This window comes from Myiozetetes cayanensis, unplaced genomic scaffold (assembly GCF_022539395.1).
Source record: "Myiozetetes cayanensis isolate MyiCay16 unplaced genomic scaffold, myiCay2020 scf504, whole genome shotgun sequence".
Classification (NCBI taxonomy): Eukaryota; Metazoa; Chordata; class Aves; order Passeriformes; family Tyrannidae; genus Myiozetetes; species Myiozetetes cayanensis.
Window position 1 is genome coordinate 21,825 of NW_026087748.1, and position 12,020 is coordinate 33,844.

A 12,020-nucleotide genomic window follows, 5' to 3' on the forward strand; every position below is an offset into this window, starting at 1 on the left:
TGCGAGGCTCCGGGGGTCAAAGCCCTTCCCAAATTTGGGGGTCCAGCCCTGACCTCCGGCCCGGGGGTCCTAAACCCACCCCCTTAAAAACCGGGGGGCAGCGCTGAGAGCCTCGGCCTGGCCTGGAAGGGCCGGAGCCCCGGGACCCCCGTGAGACCCCCAAACCCGGCAGGGGCTCGCTGGGAGAATTTGGGGGGGTCCCACGGAGTCCCCTCCCCTCCGTGGGGTTTTCGGTGCCGGAGCCCCCGAGCCCCCTGGAAGGGTCTGGAGCCCCCAAAATGCCCTCCTGGAATTGGTGCCCCCGGGCTGGGCGGGACCCCGGAGGTGTTTGAGGTGAAATGCCCAAATTGGGGGCCGAAACCCCCGGAGCCGCGCTGGGTGCCCAGGGTGGTGGGGGCGGGGAGCGGGATTCGCCTCCCCACCTGAGCTCTGCCCGGGAGACCCCGGGACCCCCCGACCCCTGGGGCTGCGAGGAGGGGACCCCAAATTTCAGCTGCCCCAGCTGGTGCTGGAGCCCTCAGATCTGCGGCCCATAGGGGACCCCCGCCCCAAAAAATGGGGGGGATTTAGGACCCCCAATCCTCCCAGTACCCCCCAAACCTCCCAGTAACCCCAAACCTCCCAGTAACCCCCCCAAATATCCCAGTAACCCCCCCTGAGCCTTTGGGGACCCCCAAATTTCAGCTGCCCCGGCTGGTGCTGAGCCCCCAGATCTGCGGCCCATAGGGGGGACCCCCACCCCAAAAAAATGGGGGGGGGGCTTAGGGACACCCCAATCCTCCCATTAATTCCCAGTAACCCCCCCAAAGCTCCCAGTAACCTCCAATCCTCCCAGTAACCCCTGAGCCTTTGGGGACCTCTAAATTTCAGCTCCCCAGCTGGTGCTGAGCCCCAGATCTGCGGGCCATGGGGACCCCGCCCCAAAAAATGGGGGGATTAGGGACCCCCCAAATCCTCCCATTAATTCCCAGTAACCCCCAATCCTCCCAGTAACCCCCCCTGAGCCTTTGGGGACCCCAAATTTCAGCTGCCCTGGCTGGTGCTGAGCCCCAGATTCATGGCCCATGTGGGACCCCACCCCAAAATGGGGAGCTTAGGGACCCCCAAACCTTCCATACTCCCAGTAACCCCCAAAGCTCCCAGTAACCCCCCCAAACCTCCCAGTAAATCCCCAACCCTCCCAGTACGCCCAGGGTTTGGGGACCCCCAAACCTCCCAGTAACTCCCCCGAGGATTTGGGGACCCCAAACCTCCCAGTAACCCCCAAAACTCCCAGTAACCCCCCAGAGGGATTTGGGGACCCCCAAACCTCCCAGTAACTCCCAGAGGATTTGGGGACCCCAAAACCATCCAGTAACCCCCAAATATCCCAGTAACCCCCCAGAGATTTGGGGACCCCAAACCTCCCAGTAACCCCCCAAATATCCCAGTAACCCCAAAAACTCCCAGTAACCCCCCAGGGCCTTGAGAACCCCAAACCTCCCAGTAACCCCCCAAACCTCCCAGTAACCCCCAGACACTTTGGGGACCCCCAAACATCCCAGTAACCCCCAAACACTTTAGGACCCCCAAAATCTGCCTGAGCTCCCCCTGACCTTTCTAACCCCCAAATTCCTAATCCAGCTTTTTTTTTTGGGGGGGGTTTAAACTTTTCTCCCTCATTTTTGGGGGTTTTCATTAACCAGGGAATTTTGGGAGGGGAGGGGTCGTGGTGTTGCCCCAGGACCCCCGAGACCCCCACCCCGTGCTTGGCTTGGTTGGAATTAAAAACTAAAAATAATTAATCATTAAAAATTAAAAATGAATTGAAAATTAAAAATGAATTAAAATTAAAAATGAATTAAAAATTAATTAAAAATTAAAAATTAAAGGCAACCCTGGGATGTGGCTGGGAGGGGTTTTAGGGGGCAGGGAGGGGTTTTGGGGTCAGAGATGATTTGGGGGTCCAGAGATGGATTTGGGGTCCCAGAGATGGATTTGAGGTGTCCCAAGCTGTGATTTGGGGGGGTCCAGGGATGGATTTTTGGGGGGGGGAAAGGGAGGAACTCTGAGTCTGCACTGACCACACGGACACCAAAAAAAAACCCCACAAAACCAACAAAAAAAATTCAATTTCTGAGGTTTTTTCCCCGCCCCAAAAAATCCCATTTTTGCCGCTTTCCCCCAAAATCATTTTCCCCCCAAAAATCCCATTTTTGCCTTTCCCAAAATCCCATTTTCCCCCAAAAATCCCATTTTGCCGCTTCCCCAAAAATTCCATTTTGCCGCTTTTCCCCAAAAAACCCCATTTTTGCCCCTTTCCCCCAAAAAGTCCCATTTTTGCCACTTTTCCCCCAAAATCCCATTTTTCCCTCCAAAAAAATCCCATTTTTGCCACTTTTCCCCGAAAAATCCCATTTTCCCCCAAAAATCCCATTTTGCCGCTTTTCCTCCCAAAAAATCCCATTTTGCCGCTTCCCCAAAAAATTCCATTTTCCCCAAAAAATCCTATTTCACCCCAAAATCCCATTTTTGCCGTTTTCCCCCAAAATCCCATTTTCCCCAAAAAATCCCATTTTTGCCACTTTTCCCACCAAAATCCCATTTTGCCACTTCCCCCAAAAACATCCCATTTTGCCACTTCCCCCAAAAATCCCATTTTGCCGCTTCCCCCCAAAATCCCATTTTTCCCCCAAAAATCCCATTTTGCCGCTTTCCCCAAAAAATCCATTTTGCCTCTTTCCCCCAAAAATCCCATTTTTGCCTTTTCCTCCCCCAAAAATCCCATTTTCCCCAAAAATCCATTTTTGCCGCTTTTCCCCAAAAATCCCATTTTCCCCCCAAAAATCCCATTTTTCCCCCAAAAATCCCATTTTTGCCGCTTTTCCCCCAAAAATCCCATTTTGCCCTTTTCCCCAAAAATCCCATTTTGCCGCCTTTTCCCCCAAAAATCCCATTTTCCCCAAAATCCCATTTTGCCGTTTCCCCAAAAATCCCCATTTTCCCCCAAAAATCCCATTTTGCCACTTTTCCCCCAAAAATCCCATTTTTGCCGCTTTCCCCCAAAAAATCCCATTTTGCCGTTTTTCCCCCAAACCCCGGCCGTGGGGATGGGGGAGGTCCCTGATGGGGGTCAGGGGTCCGCAGCGCCCGGCCCATCCCTGGGGGTCTCCTGATGTCGACGCTGTGGGGGACCCCAATCCCTCTGGAAAAGCTCCCGGAGCCGCTCCCGGAAGGTCCGGGACCCCCGGGCTGGGAAAGGACGAGGGCGGAGCCCCCGAGCGCTCAAAGTAATCCCGGACCAGTTGGATGTGCCTGGGGGCACTGGGGGTCACTAGGGGGTTTGGGGGTCTAGAGGGGTTCAGAGCCCCCGAGCGCTCAAAGTAATCCCCGGACCAGTTGGATGTGCCTGGGGGTTTGGGGGTCACTGGGAGGGTTTGGGGGTCACTGGGGGTTTGGAGGTTTGGGAGGGGTTTGGGGGCTTTGGGGGGTTACAGAGCCCCCGAGCGCTCAAAGTAATCCCCGGACCAGTTGGATGTGCCTGGGGGCACGGGGGTCACTGGGGGGTTTGGGGGGGTTTGGGGGTTGCAGAGCCCTGAGCGCTCAAAGTAATCCCCGGACCAGTTGGATGTGCCTGGGGGCACGGGGGGTCACTGGGGGGTTTGGGGGGTTTGGGGGCTTTGGGGGGGTTTGGGGGTTCAGAGCCCCGAGCGCTCAAAGTAATCCCCGGACCAGTTGGACGTGCCTGGGGGGACATGGGGGTCACTGGGGGCTTTGGGGGTTTGGGGGTTTGGGGGCTTTGGGGATTGGGGGGTTTGGGGGTTTGGGGGCTTTGGGGGTTTGGGGGTTCAGAGCCCCCTGAGCGCTCAAAGTAATCCCCGGACCAGTTGGATGTGCCTGGGGGGCACATGGGGGTCACTGGGGGTTTGGGGGTTTGGGGGTCACAGGGTTCAGAGCCCCCGAGCGCTCAAAGTAATCCCCGGACCAGTTGGATGTGCCTGGGGGGTTTGGGGGTCACTGGGGGTCACTGGGAGGGCTTTTGGGGGTTTGGGGGGTTTGGGGGCAGGGGAGTCACTGGGGAGTTTCGGGGGTTTGGGAGGTCACTGGGGGTTTGGGGGTTTTGGGGATTCAGAGCCCCTGAGCGCTCAAAGTAATCCCGGACCAGTTGGACGTGCCTGGGGGGCACAGGGGGTCACTGGGGGCTTTGGGGGTCTGGGGGGTTTGGGGGTTTGGGGGTTGGGGGTCACTGGGGGGCTTTGGGGAGTTACAGAGCCCCGAGCGCTCAAAGTAATCCCCGGACCAGTTGGACGTGCCTGGGGGCTCAGCAGGGGGTCACTGGGGGCTTTGGGGGATTGGGTTTCAGAGCCCCCGAGCGCTTCAAAGTAATCCCCGACCAGTTGGAAGTGCCTGGGGGGTTTGGGGTCACTGGGAGGTTCTGGGGGCCGGGGGGTCACAGGGGGTTTGGGGGTTTGGGGGGTTTGGGGGTTCAGAGCCCCCGAGCGCTCAAGTAATCCCCGACCAGTTGGAAGTGCCTGGGGGTTTGGGGGGTCACTGGGGGGCTTTGGGGGGCTTTGGGGGTCTGGGGGTTGCAGAGCCCCTGAGCGCTCAAAGTAATCCCGGACCAGCTGGATGTGCCTGGGGGGCAGGGGGGTCACTGGGGGGCTTGGGGGGTTTGGGGGGTTTGGGGGTTTGGGGGCTTTGGGGGTTTGGGGGTCACAGGGGGTTTGGGGGTTTGGGGGTTTCAGAGCCCCGAGCGCTCAAAGTAATCCCCGGACCAGTTGGATGTGCCTGGGGGGCAGGGGAGTCACTGGGGGCTTTTGGGGGGCTTTGGGGGTCACTGGGGGGTCACAGGGGGTTTTGGGGGGTTTGGGGGTTCAGAGCCCCCGAGCGCTCAAAGTAATCCCTGGACCAGTTGGATGTGCCTGGGGGGGTCACAGGGGTCCAGGGAGGGTTTGGGAGGGGGTTTGAGCGTTTCTCCCTTCTTTCCCCCAAACCCCCTCAGACCCCCTCAAACCGACCCCAGACCCCTAAACCCCCTCAGATCCCCTCAAAGCCCCCCAAGCCCCCTGGAGCTCCCTGAGCCCCCCATCCCCCACTGACCCCTCCAAACCCCCCTCAGACCCCTCAAACCCCCTGGAGTCCCCCGAAGCCTCCCCATCCCCACTGACCCCCCAAACCCCCTCACTAGCCCCCAAAGCCCCCATCCTCCAAAGCCCCCTCATAGCCCCCCAAAGCCCCCCATCCCCCACTGAACCCCCAAACCCCCTGGAGCCCCCAATCCCCAAGGACCCCCAAAGCCCACCCAAAGCCCCACCTCCCACTGACCCCCAAACCCCCTCAGACCCCTCAGATCCCCTCAACCTGCCCCCAAAGCCCCCCGAGCCCCCATCCCCCACTGACCCCTCAAACCCCTCCCAGAGCTCCCCAAACCCCCAAGCCCCCTCAGACCCCCCAAACCCCCCAGATCCCCTCAAACTGCCCCCCAGACCCCACTGAACCCCCAAGCCCCCTCAGACCCCCTCAAAGCCCCCTGGCCCCCCAAACCCCCTCAAAGCCCCCAAAGCCCCCATCCCCCAAAGCCTCCCAAACCCCCTGGAGCCCCCAAACCCCCAGCCCCCTGGAGCCTCCCTGAGCCACCCCAACCCCAAGGACCCCCAAGGACCCCCAGAGCCCCCAGGCCCCACTGACTCCTCCAACTCCCCCAGATCCCTCAAACCACCCCCAGAAGCCCCAGACCCTCCCAGACCCCCCAGACCCCCAAAGCCCCCAGAGCCCCCAGCCCCACTGACCGACGTAGGCCGCCCGGTCGGTCACCATGAGCCTGTTGTGGTTGACCCGAGCGAGCGGGATCCGAGACTGGGGGTCCTGGGGCACCACGGGCTAGGCCTCTGGGGGGGCACTGTTACCACCCCCAAAACCATTTGTCACCCCCAAAACCCCCCCAGGCCATTTGCACCCCCAAAACCATTTGTCACCCCTCAATGGCACCATGTCACCCCCAAGGCCATTTGTCATCCCCCCAAGGCCATTTGTCACCCCCAAAACCATTTGTCACCCCCAATGGCACTGTCACCCCACCCCCTGGCACTGTCACCACCCCCAGGCCATTTGTCACCCCCAGGTCATTTACCACCCCCTCCATGGCACTGTCACCACCCCCTGGCACTGTCACCACCCATGGCACTGTCACCCCCCTGGGGCACTGTCACCCACCCATGGGCATTGTCACCCCCAATGGCACTGTCACCCCCCAATGGCACTGTCACCACCCCCAGGCCATTTACCACCCCCAGGCCATTTACCACCCCCAAAACCATTTGTCACCCCTCAATGGCACTGTCACCACCCCCAAGGCCATTTACCACCCCCAAGGCCATTTACCACCCCCCAATGGCACTGTCACCCCAGGCCATTTGTCACCCCCATTTGTCACCCTCATTTGTCACCCCCATTTGGCACCCCTCAATGTCACCACCCCCAAGGCCATTTACCACCCCCATTTGGCACTCCCATTTGGCACCCCTCAATGGCACCATCAACCCCTGGGGCCATTTGTGCCTCCTCAATGTCCCCATGTCCCCCCCTGGGGCCATTTGTCCCCCCTTTGTGTCCATTCCTCCCCCAGTGTCCCAGTGTCCCCCTGGGACCATTTGTCCCCCCTTTGGGGCCGTTTGTCCCCCTTTGGGGCCATTCATCCCCCTGGGACCATTTGTCCCCCTGTGTCCATTCATCCCCCCAGTGTCCCCATGTCCCCCCCAATGTCCCTGTGTCCCCCCCAACGTCCCCATGTCCCCCCCTGGGGCCATTTGCCACCCCCTGGGGTGATTTGTCCCCGCTTTGGGCCATTTATCCCCCAATGTCCCCATGTGCCCCCCTGGGGCCATTTGTCCCCCTTTTGGGTCCATTTGTCCCCCCTTTTGGGTCCATTCACCCCCTTTGTGTCCATTCCTCCCCCCTGTCCCCCAGTGTCCCCATGTCCCCTCCTGGGTCCATTTGTCCCCCCCTTTTGGGTCCATTTGTCCCCCTTTTGGGTCCATTTGTCCCCCCTTTTGGGTCCATTCATGCCCCCTTTGGGTCCATTCCTCCCCCCTGGGTCCATTTCTCCCCCCTGTCCCCAGTGCCCCCATATTCCCCCTAGGGCCATTTGTCCCCCCCAGTGTCCCCATGTCCCCCCAAGGCCATTTCTCACCCCTTTGTGTCCATTTGTCCCCCCTTTGGGTCCATTCCTCCCCCCATGTGTCCCCTATGTGTCCTCCCCAATGTCCCCAATGTCCCCATGTCCCCCTTTGGGTCCATTTGTCCCCCCTTTGTGTCCATTCATCCCCCCAATGTCCCCATGTCCCCCTTTGGGGCTGTTTGTCCCTCTTTGGGTCCATTCATCACCCCCAGTGTCCCCATGTCCCTAATGTCCCCATGTCCCCCCAGCATCCCCATGTCCCCCCTTTGGGTCCATTCATCCCCCAATGTCCCCATGTCCCCCCAATGTCCCCATGTCCCCCAATGTCCCCATGTCCCCCAGTGTCCCCTATGTCCCCCTTTGGGTCATTCATCCCCCAATGTCCCCATGTCCCCCCAATGTCCCCATGTCTCCCCAGTGTCCCCATTCCCCTTGGGTCCATTCATCCCCCCAGTGTCCCCATGTCCCCCTTTGGGTCCATTCATCTCCCCCAATGTCCCCATGTCCCCCCAGTGTCCCCATATCCCCCTTTTGTGTCCATTCTCCCCCCAGTGTCCCCATATCCCCCTTTGTGTCCATTCCTCCCCCCAGTGTCCCCATGTCCCCCTTTTGTGTCCATCCCTCCCCCCTTTGTGTCCATCCCTGCCCCCATCCCCCCTCACCACCTGCACGCGGAACCTCTCCCCTCCGAGGGCAGCGAGGGACCTCAGGAAGGGGAACATGAGGGGGTTGCTGTGGGCCCAGCAGCCGGCCAGGAGCCGCACGGCCACGCCCCGCTCCACGGCCGCGCGCCGCAGCCGCTCGTCGACGGCCGGCCAGAAGCGCCGGGGCCGGGAGAACTCGGTGCCGGGCAGGTAGCTCATCACAGACACGTCCACGAAGCGCCCCGCGCCGTCGATGACGGCCAGCAGCGCCTCCAGGTCCGGCGTGCGGCCCTCGGCGCACAGGGGGAGGAGCTTCTGGGAGGGTGGGAGGGAGGGGGAAAAAGGGGAGGGGGAGATGTGAGGGGGTGTAATGGGATGCAAAGGGATGCAAGGGGGCACAACGGGACACAACAGGACATAGCAGGACCCAATGGGACCCAATGGGACACAAAGTGACACAAGGGGACCCAAGGGGACCCAAAATAACCCATCAGGACCCACCATGACTCAACACGATTCAACATGACCCAATGGGACTCAACGGGACCCAACAGGACCCAAAGTGACCCAATGGGACACAACAGGACCCAAAGTGACCCAATGGGACCCAATGGGACCCAACAGGACCCAAAGTGACCCAATGGGACACAACAGGACCCAACGGGACCCAACAAGACCCAATGGGACCCAACAGGACCCAACGGGACCCAACATGACCCAACGGGACCCTCGAGGACCCAACAAGACCAAATGGGACCCAACAGGACCCAATGGGACCCAATGAGACCCAACGGGACCCTCGAGGACCCAACAAGACCCAGTGGGACCCAATGGGACCCAAAATAACCCATCAGGAACCACCATGACTCAACACGACTCAACACGACCCATTGGGACCCAACAGGACCCAATGGGACCCAAAGTGACCCAATGGGACACAACGAGACCCACCATGACTCAACATGACCCAATGGGACCCAAAGTGACCCAACAGGACCCAAAGTGACCCAAAGTGACCCAATGAGACCCAAAATAACCCATCAGGAACCACCATGACTCAACACGACTCAACATGACCCATTGGGACCCAACAGGACCCACTGTGACTCAGTGGGACCCAAAGTGACCCAACGGGACCCAAAGTGACCCTAGAGGAGCCAACAAGACCAAATGGGACCCAACAGGACCCGCTAGGACCCAACAGGACCCAATGGGACCCAAAGTGACCCTAGAGGAGTCAACAAGACCCAATGGGACCCAACGGGACCCTCGAGGAGCCAACAAGACCCAATGGAACCCAACAGGACCCAATGGGACCCAAAGTGACCCTAGAGGAGTCAACAAGACCAAATGGGACCCAACAGGACCCAACAGGACCCAATGGAACCCAACACGACCCACTGACACCCAACAGGACCTACTGTGACCCTCCATGCCCCCCCATGACCCCCCATGCCCCCCCATGACCCCCCATGCCCCCCATGTCCCCCGTGCCCCCATGCCTCCCGTGCCCCCTGTGCCCCATGCCCCCCATGCCCCCATGCCCCCTGTGCCCCCCGTGCCCCCATGCCCCCATGCCCCCCCATGCCCCCCATGCCCCCATGCCCCGTGCCCCCCGTGCCCCGTACCGAGAAGTAAACGCTGGCGTCGGAGCCGTTGAGCGTCAGCGCCAGCGGCGTCTCCCGGTTGAAGGAGGTGGAGAAGCTCTCGGGCCACGGGGACGGGATGGTGGCCCCCGGCACGCCCAGGGCCCAGTAGGCCTCGAAGATCTTGGCCACGTCCTGGGCCAGGCAGCTGCAGTTGTAGATGACGACGCCGAGCTCCTTAACCTGTTTGGGGTCATCTCCGTTGGGTTTGGGGTCATCTTTGTTGGGTTTGGGGTCATCCCCATGGGTTTGGGGTCAGCCCTGTTGGGTTTGGGGTCATCCCCGTTGGGTTTGGGGTCATCCCCGTTGGGTTTGGGGTCACTCTGTAGGATTGGGGTCACTCTGTAGGGTTGGGGCCATCCCAATGGGTTTGGGGTCATCCCCGTTGGCTTTGGGGTCATCCCCGTTGGGTTTGGGGTCATCTCGATGGGTTTGGGGTCATCCCTGTTGGGTTTGGGGTCATCCCCGTTGGGTTTGGGGTCATCCTGTTGGGTTTGGGGTCACTCTGTTGGGTTGGGGTCACTCCATTGGGTTTGGGGTCATCCCCGTTGGGTTTGGGGTCACTCTGTAGGGTTGGGGTCACTCTGTTGGGTTTGGGGTCATCCCGATGGGTTTGGGGTCAGCCTGTTGGGTTTGGGGTCACTCCATTGGGTTTGGGGTCATCCCAATGGGTTTGGGGTCATCCCCGTTGGGTTTGGGGTCATCCCCGTTGGGTTTGGGGTCATCTCGATGGGTTTGGGGTCATCTCGATGGGTTTGGGGTCATCTCAATGGGTTTGGGGTCATCCCTGTTGGGTTTGGGGTCATCCCCGTTGGGTTTGGGGTCATCTCGATGGGTTTGGGGTCATCCCCGTTGGGTTTGGGGTCATCCCAGTTGGGTTTGGGGTCACTCTGTTGGGTTTGGGGTCATCCCCATTGGGTTTGGGGTCATCCCGTTGGGTTTCGGGTCATCTCGATGGGTTTGGGGTCATCTCAATGGGTTTGGGGTCATCCTGATGGGTTTGGGGTCATCTCGATGGGTTTGGGGTCATCCTGATGGGTTTGGGGTCATCTCGATGGGTTTGGGGTCATCCTGATGGGTTTGGGGTCATCTCGATGGGTTTGGGGTCATCCCGATGGGTTTGGGGTCATCCCCATGGGTTTGGGGTCATCCCCATGGGTTTGGGGTCATCCCAATGGGTTTGGGGTCATCCCCGTTGGGTTTGGGGTCATCCCCATTGGGTTTGGGGTCATCCCCGTTGGGTTTGGGGTCATCCCTATTGGGTTTGGGGTCATCTCGATGGGTTTGGGGTCATCCCTATTGGGTTTAGGGTCACTCTGTTGATTTTGGGGTCCCCAGGCTGGTTTTGGGGTCACTCTGTAGGGTCGGATTTGGGGTCCCCTGGTTGGGTTTGGGGTCCCCTGGCTGGATTTGGGGTCACTCTGTAGGGTTTGGGTCACTCTGTAGGGTTTGGGGTCACTCTGTTGGGTTTGGGGTCACCCTGTTGATTTTAGGGTCACTCTAGGGTCGGTTTTGGGGTCCCCTGGCTGGTTTTGGGGTCCCCCCACCTGTGTGAGTGCCCTCCAGTCCATGTTGGCGCTGCCCAGGTAGAGGGGTCAGCCCGTTGGGTTTGGGGTCACTCTGTAGGGTTTGGGGTCACTCTGTAGGGTCAGTTTTGGGGTCCCCTGGTTGGTTTTGGGGTCCCCCCACCTGTGTGAGCGCCCTCCAGTCCATGTTGGCGCTGCCCAGGTAGAGGGGTCAGCCCCTTGGGTTTGGGGTCACTCTGTAGGGTTGCTGGGGTTTGGGTCTCCTGTGTTGGATTTGGGGTCCCCAGGTTGGTTTTGGGGTCCCCAGGCTGGATTTGGGGTCCCCCCACCTGTGTGAGTGCCCTCCAGTCCATGTTGGCGCTGCCCAGGTAGAGGGGTCAGCCCCTTGGGTTTGGGGTCACTCTGTAGGGTTTGGGGTCACTCTGTAGGGTTTGGGGTCACTCTGTAGGGTCGGTTTTGGGGTCCCCCCCGTGCCCCCCACCTGTGTGAGCGCCCTCCAGTCCATGTTGGCGCTGCCCAGGTAGAGGGGTCAGCCCGTTGGGTTTGGGGTCACTCTGTAGGGTTGGGGTCACTCTGTAGGGTCAGTTTTGGGGTCCCCTGGCTGGTTTTGGGGTCCCCCCACCTGTGTGAGCGCCCTCCAGTCCATGTTGGCGCTGCCCAGGTAGAGGGGTCAGCCCGTTGGGTTTGGGGTCACTCTGTAGGGTTGGGGTCACTCTGTAGGGTTTGGGGTCACTCTGTAGGGTCAGTTTTGGGTTCCCCAGGCTGGTTTTGGGGTCCCCTGGCTGGTTTTGGGGTCCCCCCACCTGTGTGAGCGCCCTCCAGTCCATGTTGGCGCTGCCCAGGTAGAGGGGTCAGCCGCTGGGTTTGGGGTCACTCTGTAGGGCTGGGGTCACTCTGTAGGGTTGGGGTCACTCTGTAGGGTCAGTTTTGGGGTCTCCCTGTTGATTTTGGGGTCCCCCCACCTGTGTGAGTGCCCTCCAGTCCATGTTGGCGCTGCCCAGGTAGAGGTGCCTCCGGTCCACGACCCAGAGCTCGTGTGCAGGACCCC

General features: G+C 60.2%; 1 protein-coding gene across 1 annotated transcript; it reads right to left on the reverse strand.

Annotated features, from left to right (window-relative positions):
- Positions 1–489: 489 nt before the first annotated feature.
- Positions 490–12,012, reverse strand: LOC126649860 (5'-3' exonuclease PLD3-like; the record flags this gene model as incomplete). The annotated part of the gene is given in 7 exon segments (XM_050334212.1): positions 490–523; positions 3,077–3,254; positions 3,479–3,520; positions 5,769–5,865; positions 7,819–8,115; positions 9,429–9,629; positions 11,935–12,012. Coding segments are annotated over 7 exon segments (927 nt in total), but the record flags the coding sequence as incomplete, so codon positions are not given.
- Positions 12,013–12,020: the final 8 nt, after the last annotated feature.